This window comes from Halictus rubicundus, chromosome 7 (assembly GCF_050948215.1).
Source record: "Halictus rubicundus isolate RS-2024b chromosome 7, iyHalRubi1_principal, whole genome shotgun sequence".
NCBI lineage: Eukaryota > Metazoa > Arthropoda > Insecta > Hymenoptera > Halictidae > Halictus > Halictus rubicundus.
Genome location: NC_135155.1, coordinates 11189892 through 11217198, shown reverse-complemented (window position 1 = coordinate 11217198; position 27307 = coordinate 11189892). Strand labels below are relative to the sequence as shown.

The 27307-nt window shown below is 41.6% G+C and overlaps 5 protein-coding genes across 18 annotated transcripts in view; 3 read left to right on the top strand and 2 right to left on the bottom strand.

The window, feature by feature from the left end:
* The window catches only part of Trc (Serine/threonine-protein kinase tricornered), a 52905-nt gene extending 43532 nt beyond the window's left edge, over positions 1-9373 (bottom strand). Inside the window, exons 1-2 of one of the 3 annotated variants that reach the window (XM_076790130.1) lie at positions 9217-9373; positions 5778-5911 (exon numbers count right to left, since the gene is read on the bottom strand). In XM_076790130.1, the coding sequence (XP_076646245.1) occupies positions 5778-5856 (79 nt within the window). In that variant the 5' untranslated portion in view covers positions 5857-5911; positions 9217-9373. Of the gene's footprint in view, positions 1-5777; positions 5912-8992 lie in introns of those variants that run through there. The other 2 variants (XM_076790128.1, XM_076790127.1) reach the window with 2 other exon arrangements.
* On the top strand, positions 3106-13917 carry Taf11 (TATA-box binding protein associated factor 11). Of its 12 annotated transcripts, none has more exons than XM_076790140.1 (11): positions 3107-3475; positions 10058-10183; positions 10889-11033; positions 11134-11310; positions 11366-11628; positions 11876-11963; positions 12054-12150; positions 12228-12354; positions 13066-13204; positions 13341-13554; positions 13724-13917. In XM_076790140.1, exons 4-11 carry the CDS (start codon positions 11167-11169, stop codon positions 13915-13917), a joined length of 1266 nt encoding a protein of 421 aa, XP_076646255.1. In that variant the 5' UTR covers positions 3107-3475; positions 10058-10183; positions 10889-11033; positions 11134-11166. The 12 variants fall into 12 exon arrangements, with proteins under 12 accessions (XP_076646263.1, XP_076646255.1, XP_076646257.1 ...); XM_076790141.1 differs by lacking the exon at positions 3107-3475 and adding an exon at positions 9609-9791; XM_076790148.1 differs by lacking the exon at positions 10889-11033 and having other exon boundaries at positions 3106-3475.
* A 433-nt stretch (positions 13918-14350) lies between these two features.
* On the top strand, positions 14351-15256 carry LOC143355387 (A disintegrin and metalloproteinase with thrombospondin motifs adt-1). Its single transcript, XM_076790164.1, has 2 exons — positions 14351-14489; positions 14671-15256. The coding sequence occupies exons 1-2, from the start codon at positions 14351-14353 to the stop codon at positions 14841-14843; spliced, it is 312 nt and encodes a 103-aa protein (XP_076646279.1). The 3' UTR covers positions 14844-15256.
* Blos4 (biogenesis of lysosome-related organelles complex 1 subunit 4) lies at positions 14989-16692 on the bottom strand. The gene is made up of 5 exons (XM_076790160.1): positions 16595-16692; positions 16239-16437; positions 15610-15681; positions 15317-15538; positions 14989-15256 (listed from the first exon to the last, which is right to left on the bottom strand). The coding sequence occupies exons 2-5, from the start codon at positions 16317-16319 to the stop codon at positions 15164-15166; spliced, it is 468 nt and encodes a 155-aa protein (XP_076646275.1). The 5' UTR covers positions 16320-16437; positions 16595-16692; the 3' UTR covers positions 14989-15163.
* Positions 16693-18101: 1409 nt separating this feature from the next.
* On the top strand, positions 18102-23978 carry LOC143355390 (putative fatty acyl-CoA reductase CG5065). Its single transcript, XM_076790166.1, has 9 exons — positions 18102-18339; positions 20666-20873; positions 21112-21309; positions 21722-21918; positions 21996-22105; positions 22277-22472; positions 22545-22784; positions 22858-23115; positions 23200-23978. The coding sequence occupies exons 2-9, from the start codon at positions 20676-20678 to the stop codon at positions 23360-23362; spliced, it is 1560 nt and encodes a 519-aa protein (XP_076646281.1). The 5' UTR covers positions 18102-18339; positions 20666-20675; the 3' UTR covers positions 23363-23978.
* Positions 23979-27307: the final 3329 nt, after the last annotated feature.

Sequence of the window (27307 nt, the reverse complement as noted above, 5' to 3'; positions counted from 1 at the left end):
ATTTGCAATACTCCTTCAAAAAATAAATAATTTCTAACAAAAATGTTATTCTCATAATACCGGAAATTTTTCGCATATTTACCGAAAGCAGCTACAACCTAGTGAGAATCACGTATAAAAAGCTAGCGTCCGATAAGGGTTAAAAAAAGAATGAAAAAATCACAAGATTACTTACGTTTCGCGGGGATCGAAATGATCCGTTCGGTATACGTAGGTATACTACATCAAATTTTGCAACAAAAAGACAAAAAAAAAAGAAAATTGCTTTACAGAATTAATTATTTACATATTTTAGAAAAAGTCTTACAAAATTTTAGAAAAAAAAAATGTACTGAAAATGAGTAATGATTATAAGAAATGCCAAACAAGTCATTTTGACCTCCCTTGGTTTTTCTAGTGTTAAAGATCTTACAATTCGATGATTCCAAGATGACAACTTGACTTTCGTATGTTGATCGGACAGTCGCACCAAATTATATCTTCGTCGAAACCACTCAAATTTTTTTAACAGTAATATTTTTCACTAAAGCTATCGCTTACGGGGTAATCTAAACGATTCCAACTATGTGTGTTGTAGGAACAGCAGTTCGGGCTACGCGTCACCGAGCACCGAAATGTATACGTGCGCTCGTTGCCCGTTTTTTTGGGAAAGCCGAAGTGAACACCTGCGCTCGGTGCTCGTTTTTTCTAGCTAGGTTTCTGGGCATGCTTGGCGGGGGTCGGAGAAGGGCAGTGGACGAGCAACTCGAGTTGTTTTGGAAGAGTCAGTTTTTAGAGCGAAGAGTCGAACGAAAAGGTCGAGCGAGAGTTGCGCGTAAATATGTATCTACGTCTAAGTAGATGTGGACGGAGACACCCGCGTTCTCGCACCACTACCGCTGCAGTGTTGCCACGCAACCGCCACACTATCGCAAACACTCTCGCTACATGGTTTCACCAAGAAAACATGTAGGTACTTTTTCTACGGTGTACTCGCTCTCGCCTTCCTTCCTGCGAAACGGCAATTATAGCGAGGAATAATGCAAAAATTAAATGTCCTTAGAATCGGAACATTTTTGTTTTACCTGTGTCCTAGGTAGGGTGACTAACCACCTGTGATAAAATAATGAATAGACATTTGGGTTTTTCCGTATGTATTGCGAGCTTGGTGCGAAAGCGGAAAATTTTGTCTGTCTACGACAGTATGTTTTCGTGCGTCCTGCGGTGCGTTTCGTTGAATACCTTTTTATTTTGTGATATTTTGAATTGTTTTGTAAATATATCATCGAAAGGTAAGTAAATACATTACTGTATTTGGTTTTAAAACTCGTTCCGTCAACATTCCTGAACCCCCAGAGAAAAAAATAAAAAAATACTTTTTCTTTTTAATAAAAAATTACCGTCACCTTAACTTTTTAATTGTCGCTATATAATTTTTATTACGTATTGTTGTAGCCAGCGTCAAGGCGAATCCAATAACCTATTCTACTATGACTTTAAGTTTTACAATAGTGCTGAAATAATTTTGTCCGCCTAGATTGACATTTTAGCCCACTGTGGAGCGGTCCGCGTTTACACGCGCTGTCGTTTTCTACGTTCGGCGCGGTCGACGGAGTCACAACAAAATATGTACATAGTAACCCTACCAGATCAATGTCACAGCACGGACCCGGGGATTGGGCTTAGATAGAGACTTTATTGTATACGCGGACAAACAGGAAAAGAAGGACGTATTCCGAGCGAAATTCGAACGGTCGCGACAACCTCGTGTCTTATAGCGTTGATTCGGACTCTCGCGTCGACGATTCGTTATTAGACTACACCCACCGAGCCCTAAAAGTAACTTATACAGATTGTCTTATAAACATGACAAGATTGAATTTGTTTGGATTTTGTGCGGTTCGTATTATAATACGAAAGCATCTTAGGATTTCAGTAATTGTAAAATAAAAAATCTGGAACCGGTCATTTTGACCGGCGGTGGTAGGTTTAGTGTTAATTCTCTTGGAGAGAAATCAAATTCTGTTTTGTTGTCGCTAATCTTGATTTTGCTAGAATTTCTCTTTTGGTCGCATTAGTTTCGTGAATATCGATAATCGTCGTTCTGGGCAACGTATCTAGCACGTAACGGAAACGGTGTCACGCGTGTTTACGTGCAACCACCCTCAACCCTTCCGAAGCGCAAGGAGAAGACGCGTTCGTTGCCGGTTGCCGATTGCCAATTGCCGCGACCTTCGCGTCGCCCTCTCTCTTATTTCCGTTTCGAAGCTCCACCTCGGACCTAGGCCGGAGAAATCGTAAGCGCGTACGAACGTGTCTTCGACGCAAACGACGAAACATCGTTCGCATTGAAAATGGAAAGTCGTTGTATTTATTATTCGAGAGGAGGAGCGTAACCGGCCGTTCTACGGACCAAGTAAAAACAGAAAGCGTGTCCGATCGAGTTCACCGAGACTTGGCGCCTCTTCTTGCGCCTCCCTTCCTTCTCCTTGTTCTTCGATATTTTCTTAATCGCAAAATCTCTATTTCGAAAGAATAACCACCTATGTGAAGATGTAATGGCTATCCTTATACAATTTGTAACGCGTTTCAAATAGCTGTGCTTTGCTGCTCAGGATTTCTCAAAGAATTTTTCGATGGATCCCAAATATGAAATCGTTTCGCGGGCCAGGGCCGAGACCACAAGAATTTCTAGCGGGAGACTACCGTATCGGACCAAACGCACGCACGCGTTCAGCCTAGACATCTAGATGTCTAGCTTGTCGGCTAGAAGCCGCCATCTCGGCGAGTCTACGGTAATATGGTAATTAATCGTAAAACGACTGGACGCCGGTCGCTGGACCCGACGATCTCTATGCAAAAATAGAGGCGCCATCCGCGAATTCCGGACGAGAGTTCCAGCCAATTTGCGAAGCAAAAACTGCTCTTGTTCCTTTACGCAAATATTTTGACAAGTTTAGCGCATGATAAATCGAAGAAATCCAAAATCCAAGAGGATTATCCATGCCGATACGGACAGGGCAACGGATACGAATACGGACTCGGACACAAATACGAATACCTATACCGCAGGTTCGTTTGTTTGGCTCTCGTCCGAGACGAAACACCGGAAAACAGAAGTAGGACTCGTCAGGGCTCGTAGTCGTGAAAAGTTTGTCGGAGGAACTGTGCCGGCGCGGCGATCGGTGGAGCGATACGCTCACCCACGCGACTTCGATTCGATCCCTCGAACGTGGGTTCTCGCGCAACTCGAAAAGAAAAACTCTGCCGACGTCGCTGACCATTAAAATACACACTTGACCCAGAATACCCACAGGAGATCGAAATACAAAGACAAAGACAAAGACGAAGACAAAGACAAAGCGAGGGAAGAAGCGAGCAACGAACAGAGACTCTGGAAGCGACGGAGAGGGACAGATGTTGCTGGCAACAGTTCAAAGCACAGCCCGACCCAACTGAAATACCGCAGTACTCCACGCTACGTGTCGCATACCAGGTGAAAATATTGCGGAACCGTTGTATGTAGCCGAACGTACAGTTCGCCGACCAACAACACGCGTCGCACGAGCTGCTCGAAGGAAACCGAACCGATCGACTGCGCGAGTTTCTAGAAAATGTAAAAAGACGCGAACAATTTCTGTACCGCACGATATACACAGGTTCACGAAACGTTTTAAAACAGTATATCTTTTTTTTAAATTGGATCAAACGACTTGACTTTTTTGAGCAATTAGAAGAATTGGTTATGCAAAAAAATTTGGAAAAAATTGCAATTTTCGTGAGCCTGCGTATGTAAAATCTACACGTTTCATCGGTCTCCGTGTAAACCTTGCTCATTCGTGAAACCTATGAAAAACATTCAGAGATTAGTTTCGTAACATCGCGACTGTCCTCGGGTTTTCGGTTCGGTATCCGAGCAGCCGATAAATCGGCGCTACACTTTCTCCGTGAGAACTCGTTAGGCGCCATCGACATTGGCATCGCCGACACCCCGACACCCCGACACCGACGGACAGAGAAAGAGTGAGTCTCTCGTCTCTGACTTCGGATGCGAGCGCCAACGATCGTTGTCGCCGATTCCGATCTTGCCTAGTCTCGTCTCGTCTCTGATTGCCAGCGCGGCGTCTCGGAAGAGTAGATTTCGAGGAAGCAGGGAATCGGTAGAGCGGTCGTGCAGATATATCCGTGCAGGATTTCCACTCTAATAACGTTAACAAGCTAGGGACATGCACGCGTGGCTGCAACAGTAGCTACAGCTGTGTACAATGGTATCCAACAATACCGGAGTCGACGAGCCGGCGAGCTCCAGGCGATCGCAGTTGCCATCGCGATTACGATTACGATTACGATTACTATTACCATTGCAACTACGATTACAGTTATAACCGCGAACGCGTCCGCCTTTCCAACTGGATGCATCGTCGAGTCACCTTTCGAAGGTATCTACGTTACCAACGGACGACAGCACCACCAGCAGCAGGTGAACGAGCCCGATTGATAACACGTGTCTGTCTGGCGCGAGCGTGCGCAGCTGTATTTCCAAATCCAAAGTTTAATTAAAAATGAATTTCTCATCGTAATTATACCTGTTGTGAATGAAATTGCAAGCCGCCCGATCGTTGGAGAAAAAAAATCAAGGGCACGGTCTATTCGCCTTGTTGTTCTTCGAGCATCAAGGAACCACTCGAAACAAACAGGTGCGTCCGAACGGAAATTGTCCAATAACGGCGTCGGAAAAATTTCTTCGGAAAACAAACGAACGCAGAGGAGATAGATGCTTCGTGAAAACTCGGAAACCGGAAGCAGTCGGGAAATAACTTCCGTCTATTGTAGGAAAGATATGGGCGGGACCTTTGCACCGCGCTCTTCATTTCTTCCGGCGCGAGCCACGAAAACAATAGTCCTTATTGTTAGACAAGAATTTGTGCGCCACGCTGCGTTTACCGTGTATCTTCTTTGCAACTATTTACTTCCTTCCTGTTTGTTAACGGAAGGAAGACTAGCCAAATTTAAAGCGGAACGGAGAGACGTCTAGATAGGTTGGAGCTAATTACAAATTCATAATCGAATTAGCACCAGCAGGAGCTGGTATGTAGCTAAACCAGACGAAGAGCATAATCGCCGATCGGTTGATATCGCTAATAACACATTTATCGCGAACATTTTTCCTTCTCGAGAGACTCGGTGAGTAGCCGCAGTCCAAAGTAGGCTACTCTCCCCTGTACATGTATGCGTTTCGTATAAAAAACGTATTATCTCGTGATAAGCGTGTACAGGGGGAACAAAGAAAATGGTTTCAATCTGAAATTTGTCTAACGGATGTGGCGGTGTAACCCGAGTTACACGCGTCGAAAGAATAAGGCGCGAACGGATCAACGAACGCGCATTTTCCTTCTTAACACTAAACCTACCACGGTCAAAATAACCGGTTTTAATTTTCCAATTATTGAAACTATAAAAATTCATTTATGAAAAATAGTGGAATAAATGTCCTTGTCCAAACTCAATAAATTTAGGGTTGCCATTTTTATAAGGCAACATTTAGTAGATAGTGTTAATGCTTGGTAGGTTTAGTGTTAATTTCGTTCCGAGCCGAAGAACCAAAACGCTCGAGGACAATGTCGATCGCGGTCTAGCTGGGTCTGGTTTTCATTGGACTCGTTCAGCGTTCCCTTTATAATTTTAAATAGTCATTCAAGGGTTCTTTCGAAAGCCTTGTTTTAGGTATTTCCTATCAGGTGTTCGCGATGAACCAATACTTGTCTTTCGTGAGGAAGGTTCACTGTTCGGTCACGTACCTTCTTGATTCGGATTGTTAACGTTAGGGTTGGGATGAGAAGTCAAAGAGGATGGCGTCTCGTCCTCGGCGACGCCCATCGTTGTTGCCGCTGTTTGCTGATGATGCGTCTCCACTTCTGTAGCCTCTTCGCACCTGCGTAAAAAGAAACATTGCAGATTCTATTCGCACCTGAACCCCCCGCGTGCGGCGCACCGCAGATTGAAAACGCGCTTCGGACTTACAGACGGAGAACCAATTTTATCTTGGGAACTAATACGGAGAAACAAACATGCGAAATAAGGCAATCTAAATCAAATTTGTAAAGACTGTACGTAAACGTGGCCAGGTTGAGTATACAGTGTGTGTATTTCCTCGTAAGCAGTCGATCGTCGAATCGAGGGACTCATTGTCAGCGGTACGAACACGGACAAACAATCGTATCAAAGAAATTCTTTGACTAGCTGATGTTGGCAAACGTTTGCGGTTTGCCGGCAGTCTGTGCTTTTCACCAATCGCTGTTCAGAGTCTCGCGGATAGAAAGTGCTTACGTAAAGTTTCGCCTCGCTTACGAGCAGTGGCAGAGTCAAGGACCCGAAGCAGCAGCTACAATGAGAAAGGAACGGGCTCGTACATATTCGCGTTCGCGTTCACAATCGTGTAAATCGGCGCTCTTGCTTCAACGAGACTCGACAAGACTATTCGATTTCGCGCCAGGGTCGTACTCGGCGATACGCGGTGGCCTAACTTCGGGAAAAACAAGGCGTACCCGGTCGATCACCTATTCTACGCGAAAAACACGGTGAACGTCGGTGTTTGCGCGGGAACGCGCAATCTTCTTCGCGAGATAGGAAAGAGAATGTCGCGCTGCGTCGCGTCAATGGCTAACGGTATATCGGCCTCCGGTCCTTGTGTCCTTATGTCCTTACGTCGAAACTCTGGTAAACAGTAAACGCGTGTTCGATATCTCCGCAGAGTTTCGCGCGTCGACTGCCCTTACGGATTCTTCCGAGAACAATGGCTGGTCTCTTCGAACGGACTTCGAAGGCTCGCAACTACTCTACAAATGAACTTGTATCGATTTATTTACTCCTCTAGCGACAAAAAAGCACTCTTTCGACATTGGTATTTGTCCAGGTTCGTACGAAAGGTTTAAAGCGGCCGATACGACGAGCGAGAACACGAACAAGACAAAGAACAAGAACATGAACCGGAGGCAAGAAGTATACGGAACGAAGCATACCGGAACGAGGCTGTTACGATTTCGAACTTTCCGATCTGCGGCCCGACGATTCTACGATCTACAACTGGTTGCTAGAGTGGATGAGCGAATCTGACAGAGCGTAGCTCCGTACTAAAACAGGTCTCGAGTCGTCTCGAGCAAGGAGACTTGTCCGGTCGTTTCTCCTCTGGCCAACGACCGTCTTTTCTTTACCTCTTCTTTACTTTTTCTTTACCTTTCCACGCGTTCGTTCCACCGTTCCAAGCACACGCAAGCACGCACAGACCCCGCTCTGTCGGACAAACTTTAACTTTTCCTTTCCAATCGATTCATTCCGATAACCAATATAGCGGTTTTCGTTTTCCCTGAAAACCCGTTTGTCTGTATCACCGGTTTTGAGAAATTTCATTTCGAAAAAAGGCGAATCTTTAGCTTTTATTTCTTGTAAAAATATCACACAGGTGCTTCGAATAATTAGCACTATAGCGTCGATTTACAGTTTCAATACACGTAAAAGTTCCTGCGAAAATCTTTAAATACGGATGCTTTAAAATTATTTATACATTTTAGTCGCCCGTGCAAGGCTTAATTAGATCAGATTGAATTCGCATTTCATCATATATATTCCGAACGATTATAAACAGCTACATAGATACAGGTAGAACCGTAATAGGTAGGCAGCGGATTTTATGCAACAGTAAAAACAGAAGAATTTAAAAATACTGTTATATTATTGTCAAATCTAATTATTGTCAAAATATTGTAAAATCAATTTCTATTTCACTGCGATATGTTGCAATTCAGGTAGGAAATTTTTATTTTGCATAGAGATCCGCAGTCTAGTACCTACTGCACGTAGGTATCTACGCGAAAAGGGTGATCGATCGGTGCCGAAAATATTTTCTACCACCGGGCAGATATTCAATTGCGAAGCATTCGGAACGATAATCGAATTGTCGATAAACTTCGAAATCCGAAGCAGCAGGCACGAACGAACCAACCGATAATGATCGGCCAAAGTCGATATCCTGTCGATTACGTATAGGGCAACCGACCGCACAACGTATCGAGGCTTACCCTTTGTTCGAAAACTAATAACTGGACCGCGGATTCGATGGAATTACGATAAACACGAGAACGTACCGAGCGAGTAGGCGAGCACTACTATAATTTTTCTGTAGATACGCTAAGATTTTGAATAGAATACACGCGTGCGTTTCCATTCGATCCCCGTTTCCTGCGGTGATCTCGGTAACTCGAAATATGTCGCTACATTTATTCCGCATAAAGATCCGCAGTCCGCTAGCAACCAAAGATGGAGAACTGTTGCGGAATTCGTGGATTTTACAGAAAAGAGTGATGCGGGAGGAGGGCGCGGACCGTTTCAACGGTTTCATCGGAACAAGACCGGTTTCACGCGCGATCCTGTCGCGATATTTCGTAGCTCGGATAGGTGTGCGTTATACAAACCCGCGCGAATACTTGTACAACTACAATGCGACACCGTGTTGAACCCAAGCCTGGTACATGCACGTACGTATATGCAACTGTCTATGTATCTACTCGTATCTACTCGTATCTGCGACACGCGAAGCGAGTAGCTACGCGACAGTGTGCGTGGAAAGAGATGTGCGCGCGTTCACCGCGTACCTACCAGGATCACGGAGCGAACGGATTGTATGTGTATGTACAACAATGGTCCTTCGTTCCGTCTACAAAGACAAGACGGTCAAGGTATTATGTTCGGCCCGAAGAACCATCGCTGAAAACCTTTTCTTGCTTTTCTTCTCCTCCCTCCTCATTCGCATAATTTTCTGCGAAATTCGGAAACGAAAGTGCTATCGGATACTCGCGCACACTAGCTACGAAGGCTACGTGTTCGGCTCGAACAGTTCCAAGCACGTTCCAAGGCGCGCGCACGCACACGCATACACGCGCGCGCGCCCGCACGTACACATACACACGCACACACAGAGAGAGAGAGAGAGAGACACACACACACACACCATACTCACATCTTAATACGCGGCTCGGTCTTGAAGCTGCATTCGTAGGCTCGTGGTGTTCAATGATATTGTACAAAGCGTAAACAGAACTCGCGGTTATACGGTCAACTCCTTGACCGAGCGTTTTCGATATTCCACTGTGTCGCACTCACTCACTGTACCATCTACTCCCCCTTGACTTTTGAACGGGGCAGGTCAGGCGATAGACTCGTTCGGACGAGTCAGCAACCTACCTAACCACCAGCTACCAGCTATCGTCCCGAAAGAGTCCCAAGAGAGAGTCCCGAGAGAATCCCGAGAATGTCCCGGTCAGCTCGCGATGCCTGTTTTTCGCGCCGACAGCTCTCCGCACTTTTCGATCAGGACCCTCGCGTCGTCGAACTCGTCGTCAACGAGCGACCAGCACCGATATCGTCCTCGAATCGTCGACGGTCGTTCCTACGTCGATTCTCGACCAACGAAAGTACCTATGAACCGTGAAAATCGCGAAAAGCAGCAGATATTGACAAATACGTCGCGGCGTCGCGACACCGTCGACTAAATTTCACTCGACCGCCAGCTGGCGCCACGCTAACGCTGCCAGTGTGATTCGATCATGGTCCTTTAACTCGTTGGATCAGAGGTTCTCAATCCGGGATGTATATAATGTATCGCCGCGCGTCGACCTCTTTTCAAAATTCAATTCGATTCATCGATTACGGGTATTATGCATGTATTTTGCTTGCCACCAAACAACCGAGTATTCTCGCAGAGGCGAACCTTCGGAAACGTCGATGTTCCGATGACCTTGACAATCTGTATACAAACGGTAGTGTTGCCACTTCTCTTGAGTTGATATATTTCTGTCCTCTCCCGCGGGCCGTTGGATGAAAGAGGAATCACCGATCGTTTACGAAAAATTTGAAAAGTTTGAAAGTGTGATAATATTTAAAAAGCAACGCGAGTGTGCAAAATAACATTTGATTATATACCGCACTTTAATATTACTCGACAAAATATTTTTATCAAGTCACATGTGCAACCAAATGGTCCTACGTATTTAAAATGAATTTTATGTCCGTTTTGTGTTCGTAGTGTACAAACTTGTGCTGTAAAACCGCGAAGAAGTACGGAATTTTGAGGGTGCACTTGTAATAGGCCTACTTATGAACGCATGCGCACCGAAAGTTCGTTCTTGAAATACATCCGACTTTCGTCTCTGTAAGTATTACTCTGTGAGACCGCTTTGTCGCCAGAGCAGGCCAAAAGAAAAACAAACCGAACCGAATTAGACAATTCATTTTTAACAGAATATTCTGTATTCTATGTGTGTATGTAAATCCGTATACATCTTTCGTTTCTGTAATCGATCGCGCAACCAAAGAAATGCAACGGTTATTTTTTAAACTTCTGTTACGGAAAGAGACGTTGCAAACATGTGTACTCTCGCGTTATGTTACTTTGTACACAGTGACTCCCATGATCGAATAAATGTTCCCTCGGTGCTTATATATGTAGGTATTTATTGTTTTTACAAAAAATGAGCGTAGCATGTGTTGAAAATATTTCTATACAAAGTCTGCATAGTTGCTGCAGTTTACAAGAGTTTAACCCTTACCGGTCGTAAGTCACCTCTTACGTGACAACAGTGTTTTGTCGCTGCGGTCGTACATCATGTGGGATGTGACAAGACGGAACCTGTCGAAACTCGCTCTCTGTGAAATGCCGGCACGATTGCTAGCTACAACCTATGTAGTGAGAATCACGTATAAAAAGCTAGCGTCCGATAAGGGTTAAAGAAATTGAAATCTACTTATTGGATAATCTATTCATATTTCGTACATACTCCTCAAAGTGTTTGGAACATTTGATCGATTGCGCGAGACACTATATACAAATATGAATGCACATGGTTTTCCCTTTCAGTTATCGTTGCAACACGCAATTTAACAATTGAACAACATTATGAATAGATGAATTGACTCGAATTCAAATTTCTTGAGCATTCGAGTTGTTGTTCCTCTGGTTATTACCTTCTTGATACTCTTAGCGAAGCTGATGTTTTAATCGGGTAAATTTTTCAAAAAAATTTAAAAGCTATGTTTTATATATGTGCAACAGACATTTCTTAATCAGGAATGAATATTTTAGAGAATTCTGTACATGTTTAGGCACATCTTTGGAAATTTGTATTTGATTACACGATGGATAATATATTTGGGAAAGAAGATTCTGGAAACGAAAGCGAACACATAGATATAGAAGATAAAGAAGAAAAGGACAGTCCATCCCGAAACTCTATATCCAAAGACACAGAATCGATGGATGCGGATAATATGCACATTAAGGTATACCATAAAGGATTCCTACATATGCCATACGATACAGCATTTAATGTTACAGGTAGAATCGGATGCGATGAGTTCTCAATCTCAGTCGGACGTAGAAGAAATAAGTTCTAATTTATTAGGCTCGATGGTAGAAGATCAAATCGAAATTATCAAGCATGAAATTGAAATTAATAGAGAAGAAGAGCAAACTACGGAGGATCTATTTGGAAACGATATAGTATTACCACACGCGAATCCGATAAACGTCAAAGAAAGAAGAGAAAGCAAAGAGAAAAGTAAAAAAGAATTGGAAGAAGAGGAGAGAGAAAAAATGCAGTATGTATTTGTCTATATGTGCAATGTATGCTGCGTTTCTGAAATATTTCTGATACAGGATGTTCCATCTAATCAAGTACCTCAAATATCTTGCTTATTATCAATAACCGAGCTCAAGACGAATTTAACAACCTAGAATATCATAAAATTATGATATTACATCACCTTTTTTCTCTCATCGATAATAAGCAAGATGTTTGAGACGATCAAGGTAACTCCAGGATTAACCATATGGTTTTCTTAACAGGGTATTGGTTTCCAATTTCACGGAAGATCAGTTGGATAGATACGAGATGTATAGAAGAGCCGCTTTTCCAAAAGCAGCCATAAAAAGAGTATGCGATTCATTTTAATATTGACTTTACATTTCGTTTAACGTTCTGCCCGTTACTAAACAAGTTTTGCGATTACTATTTCTGTCTTAGATTATGCAAACAATCACGGGTTGTTCTGTATCGCAAAACGTAGTCATAGCGATGTCTGGTATAGCGAAAGTGTTTGTCGGAGAAATCGTGGAAGAAGGTAAAACTTGAACCGTTTGCTAGAACTTCTAAATAGGTAAAAATGCTACTATTCACCAATTGTATTTCGAATCGTAGCTCTCGATGTCATGGAAGCGCATCGGGAAACGGGGCCATTACAGCCAAAACATTTGAGAGAAGCTGTTAGGAGGTTGAGACTTCAAGGACAGATTCCTAATGGTCGTGCCCATAAGGCATTTTTTAGGTTGTAAATAATTTAGCGTAATCTGTATAATGTTAAATCAAATTAAAATTATTGCTCAAAGAAATACAACATAGTGTTTTGAGAGGATGTTCAGAAGAAATTGTTACTCTTTTATAGAATATACGATAAGTGTACATTGAATGGAATTTCTTGAACAAAATAGTTTTAATAAAAAATATTAAACGTTTCCTTGACAACTTTGCCAAACGTTTTAACACGGATGCACCGATAGGAACTCATGAGTTCTATATGTGGTCAGTATACAAAGTGTTAAGCACAAAATTTGGAAATGTACAGTATCTAACTTGTACGTACCTGCACGGTACGTAATGAAATCGGTCAATTACTATAGCAGAGCTATATTCAGCTTAGCAATAATAAAAATTTAATTATCGCATCTAACAAATTTTAAGCAGTAGGTTTTTCGTTCACGCGTTACTGCTCTTAATTAATACGAGTTCGATGGAACATGCTATGCGATTATTATTTGCATTCACGATGACCCAGAGCTTTGGATTCGTATTCCAAAAGAATTCGAATAGCGAGGTTGGATCAAAAGAATTCTACACCTTCGGATCGTCGGAAAATCTGTTAAGCCACGCCAACCTTTGGTATATTGAAATACTGTTCATAAAGCACTTTCTTGCATTTGAAAATCATATTATTATATTCCTGTGTGTAAATGCTAATAATCGTTTCTTATTAATTCAGTTTATATGAGAATCGGAAGAGAAACCTCAGTTGTGCTATGTTACATTTCGATCAACGGTATCGTAAAGATGATAGAAGAAAGATTCGGTACGATTATTACGATCATGGATCGATTAATACGTGTCCCAACTTTTTTCGAGTAAGTGCTAAAATACATAAACGTGTAAATATATGTTAATTGTAGTTCCAGTTCAAGTTCAAGTAGTCGTACAATATAGCGTAATAAAATTTTAATTTAACTTTACGATTATGTTAACTAAGTACATTGTACACAGATTAGCGAATTAAATCTACCAAAACATGTAAGAGAACCGTCGATCTGGAGATCTCAACGGCATTTCCGTTCCTTAAAGGAGTCAAATATTTATGGTCGGAGGTTGCTCAATTATCTAGCAAAAACTATCAACGAAGATCCCATCCACAACGATTTATTCCACGAAAATAATGCTGTGTCGTCGGCAAAAACCGAAGACGAAGCTAAGGAAACATGTACGTGTGTGATATAATCGTCATATTTAGATATCTGTATGTATGTATGTATGGATAGACAAGTTTTCTTTCGCTGCACGTATTGTAAGTGCAAATATTGCTTGATGTTCCTTGTTTAGCTCGCCAATGAGTCTCTACGTAAATAAGTTTTTGTTATGATACTTTGCAGATCATGAAAAGTGGGACGAGTGGGGTAATTGGAACATGTGTAGTGTAACTTGCGGAAACGGTCGACAGGTCCGATGGCGTCACTGTTCGGCAAAAGACTGCACAAAAGGATTGAAGAAAGCACAAATAAAACCGTGTCGATTAAAAAAATGCGATAAAAATATTCTCAATTGGCTTGGTATAAAAACCCGATAACGATCATTTGCTAAACTCTGCAGCATAACTATGATGGTACATGTATTTCATATTTGCATATGTACTAAGTACTTACCGTACATATATTATGTAATTATCATACCTTGTATTAGAAATACTGCAAATTATTTACACCATAAGCCATGTATTAGTAGACCATGGATTTTTATGCAAGTGGAAATTTACATACTATATATGCTGAATGTTTTGTTTTCTCTTTTGAAAATGCTTTCATACTATAGATTTTGAATAGATTGGCAGATAATTTCATTGGGCTGCGTGTTCAACGCGAAATTATCACTAACATAAACCGTGTATGTGCAATATCATGCTACATACGTTGAGGAAAAGATTTACAAAATTAATAATAGTCTGTTACATTATTGCAGAATATACGGTACTTTTGGAAGGCGCCTATGCTTTGACAACTGCCATGGCATATTTGCCTTACAAAATGACACCGTTCACTTCGAAAGCGGGTGACGTTCAAAATGAAGAGTTGCTGCGTAAGAAGCAGTCTCTTGAAGCTGCCAATGAATACGGAAACGACGAAAACGAACAAAATGACATAGGTACGATACCGAATAAACTCAGAAAAAGCAAGTATGTAATCTAATCGGCCTAGTCTTTCGACTATAAAAATCCGTGCGTTTCAAGGCGTATCATCAAAAGTCCATACATGTATAGCTTACAGTTACAGCAGCGTGGAAAACAGAGAACTTCTAGTTATAGAATAACTGGATGTTCTGATAGGTGAGTCAAGCAGATTCGGACCAAAAATATGGGACCAATGGGGAAGCTGGTCCAGTTGTAGTGTTACCTGCGGTATAGGAAAGTTATCGAGATGGAGACATTGCATAGCTGGAGGCTGTTCCATAGGCGAGAAAAAAGCACAATTAAAAACGTGTACTCTCGCAGCGTGTTAATATTTGTCCTTAAACGGAACTGTCGGCGTCTCCCTATACGTTGAAAACAATGAAAAATATGCACAGGTTGCGCAACAATGACATCTTTATCGTTCCAAGTCCTGCTTTGCGGATTAATTGTAAAAATCATACCAAATCCAAGCGGTAAGCGATTAATACAGTTTTATCTTACATTTAAAATAAAAATATACAACGTTCTCCCGATATTGCACATTTTTTAAAAGATTTTTTAGCATTTCTTTTCAACGTTCAACAATATATTTTTACCTATCCGCCTTTATTAATAAACGCATTGCACTTTTGTGACTCGATTGTGTTGTCTACTCGCTGTTGAAATAATCATTTGTTCTATATATCGTAGGTTGTTCGTACACTGGTAATTTATTCGGTAATGAAGATTCTTGACTTTTTTTCTGAAACATAACGCAACTTAAAAATGTTTGCCACACTGAAATATGTGGTTTGCTACTTACAAAAAACGACAAAGGATTTAGCATTCCAAATAATCTATCTGAAATGCCAAATTCGGCTTCCGCGTTGTCAACCGCAGCCTCTAAAGTAGTTAGGTTCACATTAGCCATTGCTATAACATGCTCTAGAGCATCTATACGTTTACATAGGTTCACAACTTCTGGTTGTATATCTTGTAATTTTGGAATGTGTTGATCGATGCATTGCGTTCTTTCATTCTGAACCTTTCAACAGAAGACATAACGCGTGTACCACAAATTTAACAAAACATTTTTCCCTAGTGCTATGGTCTAACCATTTCAATGATCGACTGAAATTCTTCTAAGCGCATCATTACATCCTCGATGGTGTCGTGAAAGCTTTTCATCTGCAACATAAATGCTCTTTTTCAATTTCTGTAAAGACATAGCATGTTAATGTAATATGTAATTTTTAATACTTCTGTACGTACAGGCACAAATGATCGTGATACTGAAAAAAAAAGTTTCTTCTTCAAAAAGCAAATTTCATAGACAAAAAAGTATTTGCACACTGCTGTTTACATAGAACTGTACATTTAGGAGTGTCGTGTGTTATAAGAAAAGCAACAAAAAACATCATCTGCGAGCATTAGAATTGTTCTGGTCGAATTCAATATACAAATTTAGTGTTACAAATCTCAATTGTTTCTTTTTATTATTATATTATATTTATTGGTTCTCTTAAAAGATTGTTGTTTTTGTTTATAACGAAGCATCGAAAAGTGTACATTATATTAATTATAGAAAGTTATTTGAAAAAACCTGAGTATGCAAATACATGTTTGACTCTTTACATTTCAAAATACAAAAAACTCTCTACAACACATGAAATATAATATCTGTTCCGAGGTTTCGACAAAGTTTACAGGTTATTCATAGAGGTTATGTAAGATATAATACTCGCTTGATTAGATAAATCCAATTTTGCATAACTCGCATAATCCTTTGCCAATTCTTCGACTAACGCAGTAGTATGCGATGACATTTTTCCCGATTTCTCACGAGAATTTATTGAAGCGTCAGAAGTTTATATACATATATGGTTCATCTCCAATGAATAATGTTAAACGCAGGCTGCGCCATTTTCTTTTGTTAACAGTGCACTACATATGTAGAATTTAGATGCGAAGTCTCGTTATTAGACTGTGGATTTTTATGGGGACGTAAATTTTCATGGATTATTCTAATTCGAAATTCGAATTGATAAAGATATTGTTTCTTCTATCAAGGGTCCTATTATGTTGCAAATAGCGTATTTACATTTATATATGTATAGTTTACTTATTATAGCGTGAAATTTGACCGATCCACTTTCATTCCCTTCCATCGAGGATCCATTTATATCCTCTAACAAGATTGATCATCGTTTCTCAGGCATTTTCGTTAATCTGTCAAAGAAGAGCCTTCGGTTAGCCTCCGGTCCGCTCTACATTTCCATTTTGTTCTGTTGATAAAAAATTAAGATCTTCTAGACATTAAAAAAATTCATCATCATATGTTTCGTAATGCTTCGTAAAAAGTTATTCACGTTTTTCTCCCATAATCATGGGAAATCTTTTGCTCGCAAAGTGTGGTGCAAACATTGTGCTAAATTTGCTTCAAACAGCATTTGGCTAACTGGGAAATTACACGTGAATTGTATTGTCGTAATTTCGGTATATCGTAAGCATTATTGCATACCAATAAAAATACCTGTCGTTTACCTGTACTTGCATATTAGTTAGATTTCTAGAAACGATTAAAACTTCTTTGTACGTGCATAGGCGTGCATGTAATAGTGTTCCTAAAACGAAAGAAAAGCACGCAATCAAACGGTAATGCTCGAAGTGATAAACTATAGCGATCGACATGCTCTAATGAACGAGGAGTGAAAAACGCGCGAGTAGAAAAAAAAAAAACAGAACAATTTATAATACGAAGGAGGTCGGCGAACTATAATGTGCATCAACTTTACGTAACGTTGTTTGCGCAACGAAAGTTTATGGGGTACCGCGGCACCGCACCGGTAAAAGCAAAGTTAGAGACTCGCGCGGGCAAGGGTTCAGCGACAGGAATGAACGTAACTTTGTTCTTCTGGTTTAATCGAACATTTCCGATGCGTCTATTCTTTCGTGAAGCGTCGTTTTCTTTTTTCTCCCGTGTGTAGCCAGTTACGCTATTCGTTTCCGAAATCAAATTCTATTTCTCTGTCGTCGCTGTTCAACCGTCATTCGGTATACAGGAATCAGTAGTAAATTTTCATTTTCTTTTTCTCCTTTGGATATTATTGAAACGAAATCAAGGATTCCTGACTCAGCTGAAAGTTTCAGTAGATTTAAAACGCTTCCGCGATCACAACTTTATCCGCGATCCATTTATCCGACAGTCACATAAGAATTTCAGTAAGAAACGTCTAGATGACCGCATGTCGATCAATCTTTTGGATCGGAGAAAACCGCACGGGTGCACGACGACGGTTTTTTTCCCCCGCTAAAGTAGAGTCTGCCGCTAACAAAAACAGTCGTATAGATGAATTGTATACATATTATTTAGAACGAAGACCACTCTTGTCTTAATTGGTCATGATAATGATGGAAACTTTTGCGAGGGATAGAAAAAACGAATCGAGAATGTCCGACAAAGGTGCCACGTTCAGGGCAAAATCGGAAGGAAAAAGAGCATCAGAGGCAGAAGAAGAAGAGAAAGAAGAATAAGAAAAAGTGAAGAGCAAGAAAGTCGTCCAATTAAGAACAGGTGGGGAGACAGCGTTATTTCGCTGGGTAGAAGTGCTCTGCGAACTACGTCGGAGCTCAGTTGGTTTCGAGCGTGCGGTTCGTGACATTTCCTATCATTCTGCATATCCTGCTCTCGTCCTACTACCGAGATCTGTTCGACCCGTTCGTTCTGCTCGTTCTTCTATGCTACTGGATACCAACGCCAGCTAAAGTTGTCAATTATATCGAATTAACTTCAGATCGACTCGACGCAATCTAATCTATTTTTCTCTGGTAAACTATTAGCGACAGGTAAGTCCGCTAAAGAATCTAAACACGGTTCGCTGGTTGTGCAATTTGAACCAACGCAACGCAGACAGCTATGCGGAGGTGCATACACCGATTCTCCACGATTCGATTGTTAATCACGGTCAATGATATTAACGTGAAATCAGACGTTTCGAAACTGAAGTCGCTTCTGCGCAAATATTACGGACATCAAAAGCGCATTAAATCTTTACTTTCGCTTTTCGCGCCGCGTACTTCCCCTTTCCATCTCGTTTCGTGGAATATCATGGGAGACGTATTTAATGATAGTTCTTTAGTGTTTAACGTCGAACGAATCGTGCCCTTCGAATGAGCCTATTATTACGATCACCGATCGATAGTTCCGAAGAAAGTTTCGATCATTTTACGCCGCACGTCCTAAGGCCAGGACGTAGGCCTAGGTTCATGAAACGCGTTTCTAAACGCAATTACATAATATATTTTTATAGATTTGCTCGCACACGTACATGTAGCGCCCAAACTGTCTCAAGTATTTGTAACATTATCGCGCATTTCCTTTCACTCGATTCTCTCTTTTCCCAGGTTTTTACTGGTACGATATAATTTGTCCATCTAGGATGAAGTATGTGCCACCATAGAAGCGATACACATATGTATATTAAAGTCACATGATAGTAATTAATATTAATATTTAAAGTAGAATATACATAGTTTCAAAGCGAACTTAGCGAACTCTTATCGAATTCACAAATGAAAATCGATTTTGCTTTTCAGTACCGGGAACGCTGCGAGATAATAGAGGATTGCCATGATTTGAAACTATCTATGCGTGTTAAACGATTATTCGTTCAAAGGTACGCAGGGCTGCGGTAAATCATTTTGGTTACGCGAGACGTTCCGAGTCGTTAACTGAGATATTATTATAATTGTTACGTTGAACGGTCGTTGTGCCGTATCGAACGCGCCGATCTATAATATGTATCTAGATCGAGCGTCTTTTCGCAAGAAAACAAGATGAATTCATAATCAGGGAAACGCAACAAGTTAATACTTTCGTTTGATACGCTTCTGGTCGACGCGTACTTTGCACCGCCCTACATAATGTTACATTACGATTCTGGCACAGAACCTTGGACAATTATGTGATGTTGGAACTCGATCATAGACAGGTTTAGTCAGCCGAACAGCCGATTTATGTGAACGAAGTTGTATCAATCGTTGCCGAATCGTTAAAAGGTGACGAAAACCAGTTTGGCGTTACAACACGTGATTTTTTCTTCTAAGACATCGAGTCGCCCGACTACTTAGACCGAATGCAACTATACTCAAATTTCTATTCGCTTATCTTCCCTACACGATCGCTTTCTATCTGTACAATCTGTAGAATCCATCGGACGCTAACAGGTTCAACCGTTCGCGCGTATCTCTATGCTCCATCAAAGACAACAGCGAGACCGATCTTAATTAGAGGATCGTTTCCGGTGTCCCAATCCCGGGAATATGTCGAGCTTAGAAAATCGCGAAGGCGATTTCACTGGTCGTTGAACAGAGTTGGCCGACTCGTTGCAACGGTATGACGAGTATTACGAAAACTGAAAAGAATGTAGGCTAAAAGTCGGACACAGTTCGCGAAATTTGGAAATCAACGCGATCGATGTTTCGCAACGAAGAATGATTTTCTAATCGTCGCGTCGATTAAACAATCCCTCGGTTGAGAATCCTATCGAATATAGGTGGACCAGTGATGATGCAATCGGGCACCCGTAACGATCCGTCGAGTACCTTCGTTCAAACGGTAATGTCTGTTTATCGACGATCCATCGAATTTTCTGCCCTCCTTGAACTTTGCTACTATCTACTCGGAAATGTGCTGAAATCTTCGCCATCGAGCGACGACGAGCGAACGAAGTTTCTATAAATGTTATGTGCATACGTATAAATGTGCGCGTTCCAGTTCGTAGAGTTTCTACATATATATTCTATACCGTACCGTACCGTGCACAATATTATATTTGGTCGAACCGTTCCCAAGAAAAAGGGAGTGATTTATCGAAGGAGCAAGTGAAAAAGAAATGAAAGCAAAATGCTCTCAAACGGTTTATATAATTTCGCAAACAAAGGTTGCAGACCGAACAAGGCACAAATGTTTGTATCGGTATCTATAGAAGTTCGTAAAGTTGTCGATCCGAATCGCGACTTACGAACGACGAATTCTTACGATATGCGTGACACGAAAATCGTGCCGGTCAAAAGTGAACGTGTGTCGCTCTCGAGACGATTTCCTTTCGATTCCGATCGTTCGTCCAGTCAGGCTTCCGTTGAAGCTTTTCTTTCGTTTGTTTTTATCCAGGCTCGCAAGAATGGACGAGTTAACCGAGATACAGTCGTTTTACAAGGGGAAGAACATTTTTATAACCGGTGGATCCGGTTTCATGGGAAAGGTGCTCATCGAGAAGTTACTGTACAGTTGCAGCGAATTAAATAAGATTTATATTTTGATAAGAGCGAAGAAAGGTCGATCTCCCGACCTTCGGATTGACGACATGTTCAAATTACCGGCAAGTACTTTTTTCCTTTCTAATTGTCTTCGTTCGTGTTTACGTCGGACGCGTATCGGTGAAAGCGACGGTGCCGCCTCGATGTCGATGATACCTCTTGAAATTTCTTCTTTATCGAGGAAGAGGGTGGAACAACGTTTCCATCAAATGTAACGATTTCATTTCGATTTTATCGCTATTTTATTACGATTTTATTGCAAACTATACGAGTGTTCAACTGTGCTCGAATCAAATACAGATGTTCGAAAGAATAAGGAAGCAGAAGCCACATATGATGAAGAAAGTGGTGCCGTTGATCGGAGACATGTCCCTCGATCAATTAGGACTGACCGATGCTGACTTAAAAACGTTGATGGATGAAACCGACGTAGTGTTCCATTGCGCGGCAACGCTCAGACTGGAAGCCAAGTTGAAGGACGCCATCGTGATGAACACGGTAGATCGGAGTAATCCTTTATCAACTCCTCGAGTATATAGAATCTAAACCTATTAATCTGTTTCGCATCGTTACCGTTACATTATGTATTACCAAAGCGCATTGGCTTCGTGCAATTAGACAGCATTACGAGTTGGCTCGAACAGTTATCTATCAAAACGACTGTACTATCTACGTTGCAAAACTTAAGTACGCATAAAAAATATGTATCTGGAAATTACCGGAACACGAAGTCGTCTCCGTTCTTTATTCTTCGAAAATTTTTCTGCTTAAACGTCCAAAAATTGGCGGTAAGGGCAGTATCTTTGATCCCCCCTTGCGACGCGACGCAAACGGATTAATAGACGAACACGATAGGTGTACACGCGACGATTACTTTTCAAGTCTGAAATAGCTGAAATCTGATTTCCAGAAAGGAACGAAGAGACTGTTGGATATCGCGAAAAATATGAAGCGTCTGAAGTCGTTTCTGCACTTGAGCACGGCGTTTTGCCATCCTGATCTGGAAGAACTCGGAGAAAGAGTGTACGACGCACCGGACGATCCGCACAAGGTTATACAGTTGATAGAGTGGATGGACGAGTCCGCCATTGATCTCATCGCGCCAAAGTAATTGAAAACACGCGAAAATCGTTCTCCCTCGATTCATTGAAATTCACACGACTCATTATTATTCATTGTCGCAGGTTGCTGGATCAACATCCGAACACGTACACGTACTCGAAGCGGTTGGCCGAGAAATTGGTAGCCAACGAGTATCAGAGCTTGCCTTGCTGCATCGCTAGACCATCGATAGGTAAGCGTACCACGCAATAGGCGATCCTATCAGAAACCAGGTAATCGGACCACGGACCCTTTGTGTACGCAAAAATCTAAATTTAGTTCCGTTCTTGATCATTCGAATAGGTTACGAATAATGTAACAATTATTTTTAAATGCTACTATAATAATATGGTTGCGCGTATAGTAACTCCAGCTGGGAAAGAACCGCTGCCTGGATGGGTAGACAACTTGAACGGTCCGGTCGGATTGTTGGTGGGTGCAGGGAAAGGAGTGATAAGGACGATGCATTGTAACGCGCAATACCATGCCGAAGTGGTACCCGTCGATCTAGCCATCAACGCGATGATCTCGATTGCCCAGAAGATGGCTACCACGAAGAAGTACGTCGAATCTCGATCGTTTTTGCTGTAAACTTGTTTTTTTTTCTGCACGCACGATACCGCTCGTTACAGGCCAAAGAACATGCCGGTCTATAATATCACGCAAAGCGGCGTGTTGCCAATCACGTGGGGAGAAGTAGTCGAGAGGGGCAGAAAGGTCGGTTATCAGTATCCCTTCGAGGGGCAAATTTGGTATCCGGACGGCGACATACGCAGCAGCAAGTTAGTGCACAACATCTTCGTCTTCTTCTTTCACATCATTCCGGCATACTTTATCGACTTTCTTATGTTGATATTTCAACAAAAACGATTGTGAGTTTCTTAACTTTTTTTTCGCTGAAACAATTTCTCCGTTTCTTTCTCTTATTGACGTTCGTATTATTAGCATGGTTCGCATTCAACAACGAATCTCGAACGGACTCGAAGTGCTACAGTATTTCACGACGAGGGAGTGGGTCTTTCACAACACGAATTTGTTGATCGCGTGGGGCGAGATGAGTCCGAAGGACAAGGAGATATTTCCGATGGACTTTTTGGTGATCGACGTGGAGGAGTACATGAAAAATTGTATTTTGGGCGCCCGACAGTACTGCATGAAAGAGAACTTGTCTACCATACCGAAAGCTCGTAGACATCAAGCAATGTACGTATACGCGTGCGTCTTTGTATTTTGTGCTTTGTACGAGCAAAAACATTTGTTCGTTTGTTACAACTCGGTGTTTCGCAGGATGTACGTTATACACTTGATCGCCGTGTACTCGTTCTACTTCGGGCTGCTCTACTCGGTCTACAAGAACAGCGAAATCGTCAGATTCTTCGTGGACTCCGTTGCAAAATATACCGCGTCGCTGCCCGTTGTGGGAGGAGCGATTCGGAAGATGCAACAGTGAAGACGCGTGTCGGTGGGTGGCGAGGATATTTTCAGGTTGATCTTTTGCTGCTTCGACGGGTTCTTGCGAAGAAGGTAGCTGTTTTGGGATGTAGAACACCCGAGTCGCGTTTTACTCGTGAGTAAGTAGACCAAGGTGATTGGATCAACTTCGAAACAATTTTTCTCGTCTTTCAAGGACATTTCTCGCGCACCGATACTTTTACCATCGAAGCATCGATCCATTTCACGTTGCGAGTACCTTTTTATTCTGATCTCGCGACGATCGATGGCGCACGCGTAAACCTGTAAGCTGTAAACTGTAAGTAAACTGTAAGCTGTAAACTGTAAGCTGTAAGCTGTAAACTGTAAATTGTAAATTGTAAATTGTAAACTGTATATTGTAAATTGTAAGCTGCAATGGGAACGGTCCAATTTCCATATGTGAATTCGTTGAAGGATATGTCGCGAATTTCGGTTAGAATTTCTCGATCCACGTACATCGTGGTTGTATGTACGCGTTTTTCGGTCATTTTACTAGTCTGAACAATGATTTGTACGTTTATTCGACGCTGCGGAAACTTATCGCGATGCGTGTAAGAATTCATTTAGGGAAATAAAGACATTTATTTTTTCAAGTTTCTCGTTAGCACTTCTGACAACCCACAATTGTACCGTCCATCCCGGCTGCTATTAAGTTGGCACACTCGTGTAAAAATAAACAGCGAACCACATACATATGTATATCAGTCTTCTGTTAGCAACATCTTTCAAGAACGAAGTTCCTTTCCGGTCCGTGCCGGTCCGTGTGAACGGTTCCATTTAAAACGCATGTTTCAATGTTTTGTCATACCGGTGCCGGTCCGTGCCGTATAGTGTAAAGTGACCTTTAGTCGTAACCCGTAAGTTGTATGCACAGCCGTAACCATAACAGTAACTGTAACCGTAAGACGAACGATATTGCATCGTCGCTGCTCAGATGTGTTCGATACGAAAGACGTGGCTATCTGTTTCCGTCTTTATCTCGAGCATTTCGCGACGAATAACAACACTCACTTTGCAGTTCGCGCGTTCATAAAATGAATAGTTCAAACACACGAAGCCGAATCTATGCTCGATCTTGCGCAAAATAGAGGTGACAAATACGGATATTCGTTCTTATGTTTGTTGAAAATTTCCATGAACTTTCCGGCGATTCGACATTCCTGACGCGACTCGCGACGGTTCGCTATCCTTCTCCGTATTATATAAGCAGTCTAATGTCGCGTACGTGCAAGATGCAACAAGACACTTACGCGACGCGACTATGAAAATCTAATCTCGAATCTTGCGTGTCTCGTGTCGTCTCTCGTGTTCCGCTTTCAATTAAATGGGAACGATCAAACGGAGATGGGTATCCGCTTTCGAAAGGATCTCGTTCGAGAAGCTATGGAACGAAACGAAAGTTATTCTCGATCCGAAATTTCGAAGAAATAGAAGCGTAATTATTCACATGTTGATGCTCGAATGCCGCGCATGCGAGCACGTAATTGCAGGCAACGGGTTTTTCTGTAGTTTTGTTGACGCGATAGTTTCTTCGATGCGACCAGAATCGACCAACGCTTCGATCGCCGAATTATCCTAGAATACCGAAAAAATCCAACACGATCGAAATAGTTTAGTCGATCGAGCCGAAACGGTGAATTTTTCTTTATACGCCACCCGGTGAACCGCTCCTATAGCTTCTTGAAAAAAAGTCGTTCGGTCCAATTTAAAAAAGTTATTCTGCTTTTAAGGCGTAATTGATCGCCTGGGCGGGTCACCTTATATGACCGGCGCAGCAGTCCACGGGTTAACATAAAGTTTAGAGGGTAGCGTACTTGCATGTACCTCCAAGCGTGTCTGCTGTGTCTGTGTGTATAATGGCATACGTATTTAACATAAAAGAACACGAGTGTCACGTGGAAACGATGCGCGTCGGGACGATGGAGCAAGGAGGAGATTAGACGGCTCGAGATCCGTATTAAAAAAGAGCAACAGTTGTTAGTTCCAAATTGTGTATTAGGGTGGCGCTGAGAAATTTCAGACCTAACTTCTATCACATTATTGATCTACCCGGAAGCTCGGACCACTTTCAAAGAACCTCCTCCCGAGGAACTTTTCGAAGAAGCGGGCCGAAGGCGTCCGTTGTCTCTCCTGTAAATTCGTTCCAATTTTCCGCGTGTTTCTCGCGAATTTTGCTTCATTGTCCTGCCAATATCCTATATCCCGTGTTCAGTGTCACTTGCTCGCAATTTATTTATTATAAAGGTAATCCGGTGAATTGGAAAGCCTTCGGATGTTTTCACAGTCCGAATTTTTTCGCGGCAGAGCTTGTTCGCTTGTAAATTATCAATCGATCCGTGAACACGCGGCTCGAACAGCTTTCCAAGAGGTTTATCCTGTCTATTGTATTCGTGACGTTTTATAACGGAGACACGAGATAGCCTCGTGACCATTTGCCTGCACCTCGATCGCGCTGTCCTACAAAGGACAAGGTGATTCGCGATACGAGGCGAATTGTCAAAAACGATTTTTCACAAGCTCTCGCAAATACAACGATATATTGTCTTGCAAGTTCGTATCCACGATTCTCCATCTCTAAGCCGATATTCCATCTCTAAATATATTTTATTGTCTCGATCGAAAATGAAAACCGTTTCGTTGTTTCTTCTCGAAGTTTTTCTACTCTTGGATTCCTATTTCCAAAATAAATCGAAAAATATCCGAGCAAATTGGCTCGGCGAAGGCGTCCCGCTCTTTCGAAATGTTATTTAAACGCTTTAAAATATTTGTATTGTTCAGAAGAATACATCATTGCGTTCGGGAGAGCCTGTGGAGTCCTTTTATGCAAGAAGCACTTCCACGGTTGAAACACAAAAGAATTTGTAAAGCATCGACTTGTTCTCTACTAAAATTGCTCCGCCTACGCCAAAGGGAAACAAAATTTGCTCGTCGGCTGTATACTAATGTGAGTATGTATATTTTAATTTAAAAGGTACTGCGAAGGGTCTCCATCCGATTCCTATTTTGTTAAAGGCACTGTGGAATTAATGAATCGGTTAGAAACTAAAAAAAGATCAAAACAAAAAAAAAAAAAGAAACAATTTAAACTAAACTAAGATTACACGCATTAACCCCTTAACGTACTAATTAAACATTCAAAAGCGGTCGTTTTTCCATCAATTTTTGTATTCTATATTTTCTTAAAATACAAAAGAACGAATAAATATTTAAAAAAAAAAGCAAAAAATGTTGTTTTATGCAAAAAAGGCTAAGGTAAGTGCACCTAGTTCGCTTAACTTTTTTCGGGTTAGAGGAAATAAGCACAACTCTGTCTAACGAGTGTATTCGGTTGTATTTATATAGAAAAACAGAACGGCGGGTCTCACGAGTTAACTTGGGAGCACGGAAAAAAATTGTTTTCTTAATCCCGACTCCCACCCCTCGGGCGAGTGCGCCCCTCCTGACCTTCTCCGAACACTCCTGACTTGCGCCATAAGCTTTCGCTTTCGTGGCCCCCTTAGGCCCCCCGCTGGGTCCCCAAAATCAGGTGTTCTAGTTAAAGCCGCCAGAACTATAAAACCCTAAACTATAAACCTATGCTTGGCAAGGTTACAACCCTTATCGGGTCCGGAAGTATTTCAAGTTTACTTCCCACCAGGTCCAAGCTATTTTTCATACGAAGAGAAACTGTGGACTCAACATTTTTATATCAAGTATAGAAAGGAAAATATTTATGTTCCAGTGAACATTTATTAATATACAGGCTGTTTCACCTAACTCGAGCATCTAAAATATCTCGCTTGTTTTTTATGATAGAAGAAACTTTCAGAGGAAAACATTAGTTGGTTCAGAGGTGCAAACATTACGATAGGCAAAAAAATTTGTTCAAGGTTATATTTTTGGAGATTTCAAGGTCATCGAAGTTTTTCTAAATGGAACGATA

What these genes read in the sequence shown, in the direction of transcription:
- Taf11 (XM_076790138.1), top strand. Translation starts at nt 9,690, where the DNA reads ATGCATGTATTTTGCTTGCCACCAAACAACCGAGTATTCTCGCAGAGG. An exon ending in CGGAGAAATCGTGGAAGAAG is followed by an intron (nt 12,151 to 12,227) that starts GTAAAACTTGAA and finishes TTCGAATCGTAG; the next exon opens with CTCTCGATGTCATGGAAGCG. An exon ending in GCCCATAAGGCATTTTTTAG is followed by an intron (nt 12,355 to 13,065) that starts GTTGTAAATAAT and finishes TTATTAATTCAG; the next exon opens with TTTATATGAGAATCGGAAGA.
- LOC143355387 (XM_076790164.1), top strand. Translation starts at nt 14,351, where the DNA reads ATGGCATATTTGCCTTACAAAATGACACCGTTCACTTCGAAAGCGGGT. An exon ending in AAACGAACAAAATGACATAG is followed by an intron (nt 14,490 to 14,670) that starts GTACGATACCGA and finishes ATGTTCTGATAG; the next exon opens with GTGAGTCAAGCAGATTCGGA.
- Blos4 (XM_076790160.1), bottom strand. Translation starts at nt 16,319, where the DNA reads ATGTCATCGCATACTACTGCGTTAGTCGAAGAATTGGCAAAGGATTAT. An exon ending in TTCAGTCGATCATTGAAATG is followed by an intron (nt 15,539 to 15,609) that starts GTTAGACCATAG and finishes TTCTGTTGAAAG; the next exon opens with GTTCAGAATGAAAGAACGCA. An exon ending in TAAATCCTTTGTCGTTTTTT is followed by an intron (nt 15,257 to 15,316) that starts GTAAGTAGCAAA and finishes GTTATGTTTCAG; the next exon opens with AAAAAAAGTCAAGAATCTTC.
- LOC143355390 (XM_076790166.1), top strand. Translation starts at nt 20,676, where the DNA reads ATGGACGAGTTAACCGAGATACAGTCGTTTTACAAGGGGAAGAACATT. An exon ending in ATTGATCTCATCGCGCCAAA is followed by an intron (nt 21,919 to 21,995) that starts GTAATTGAAAAC and finishes TCATTGTCGCAG; the next exon opens with GTTGCTGGATCAACATCCGA. An exon ending in GCTCGTAGACATCAAGCAAT is followed by an intron (nt 23,116 to 23,199) that starts GTACGTATACGC and finishes GGTGTTTCGCAG; the next exon opens with GATGTACGTTATACACTTGA.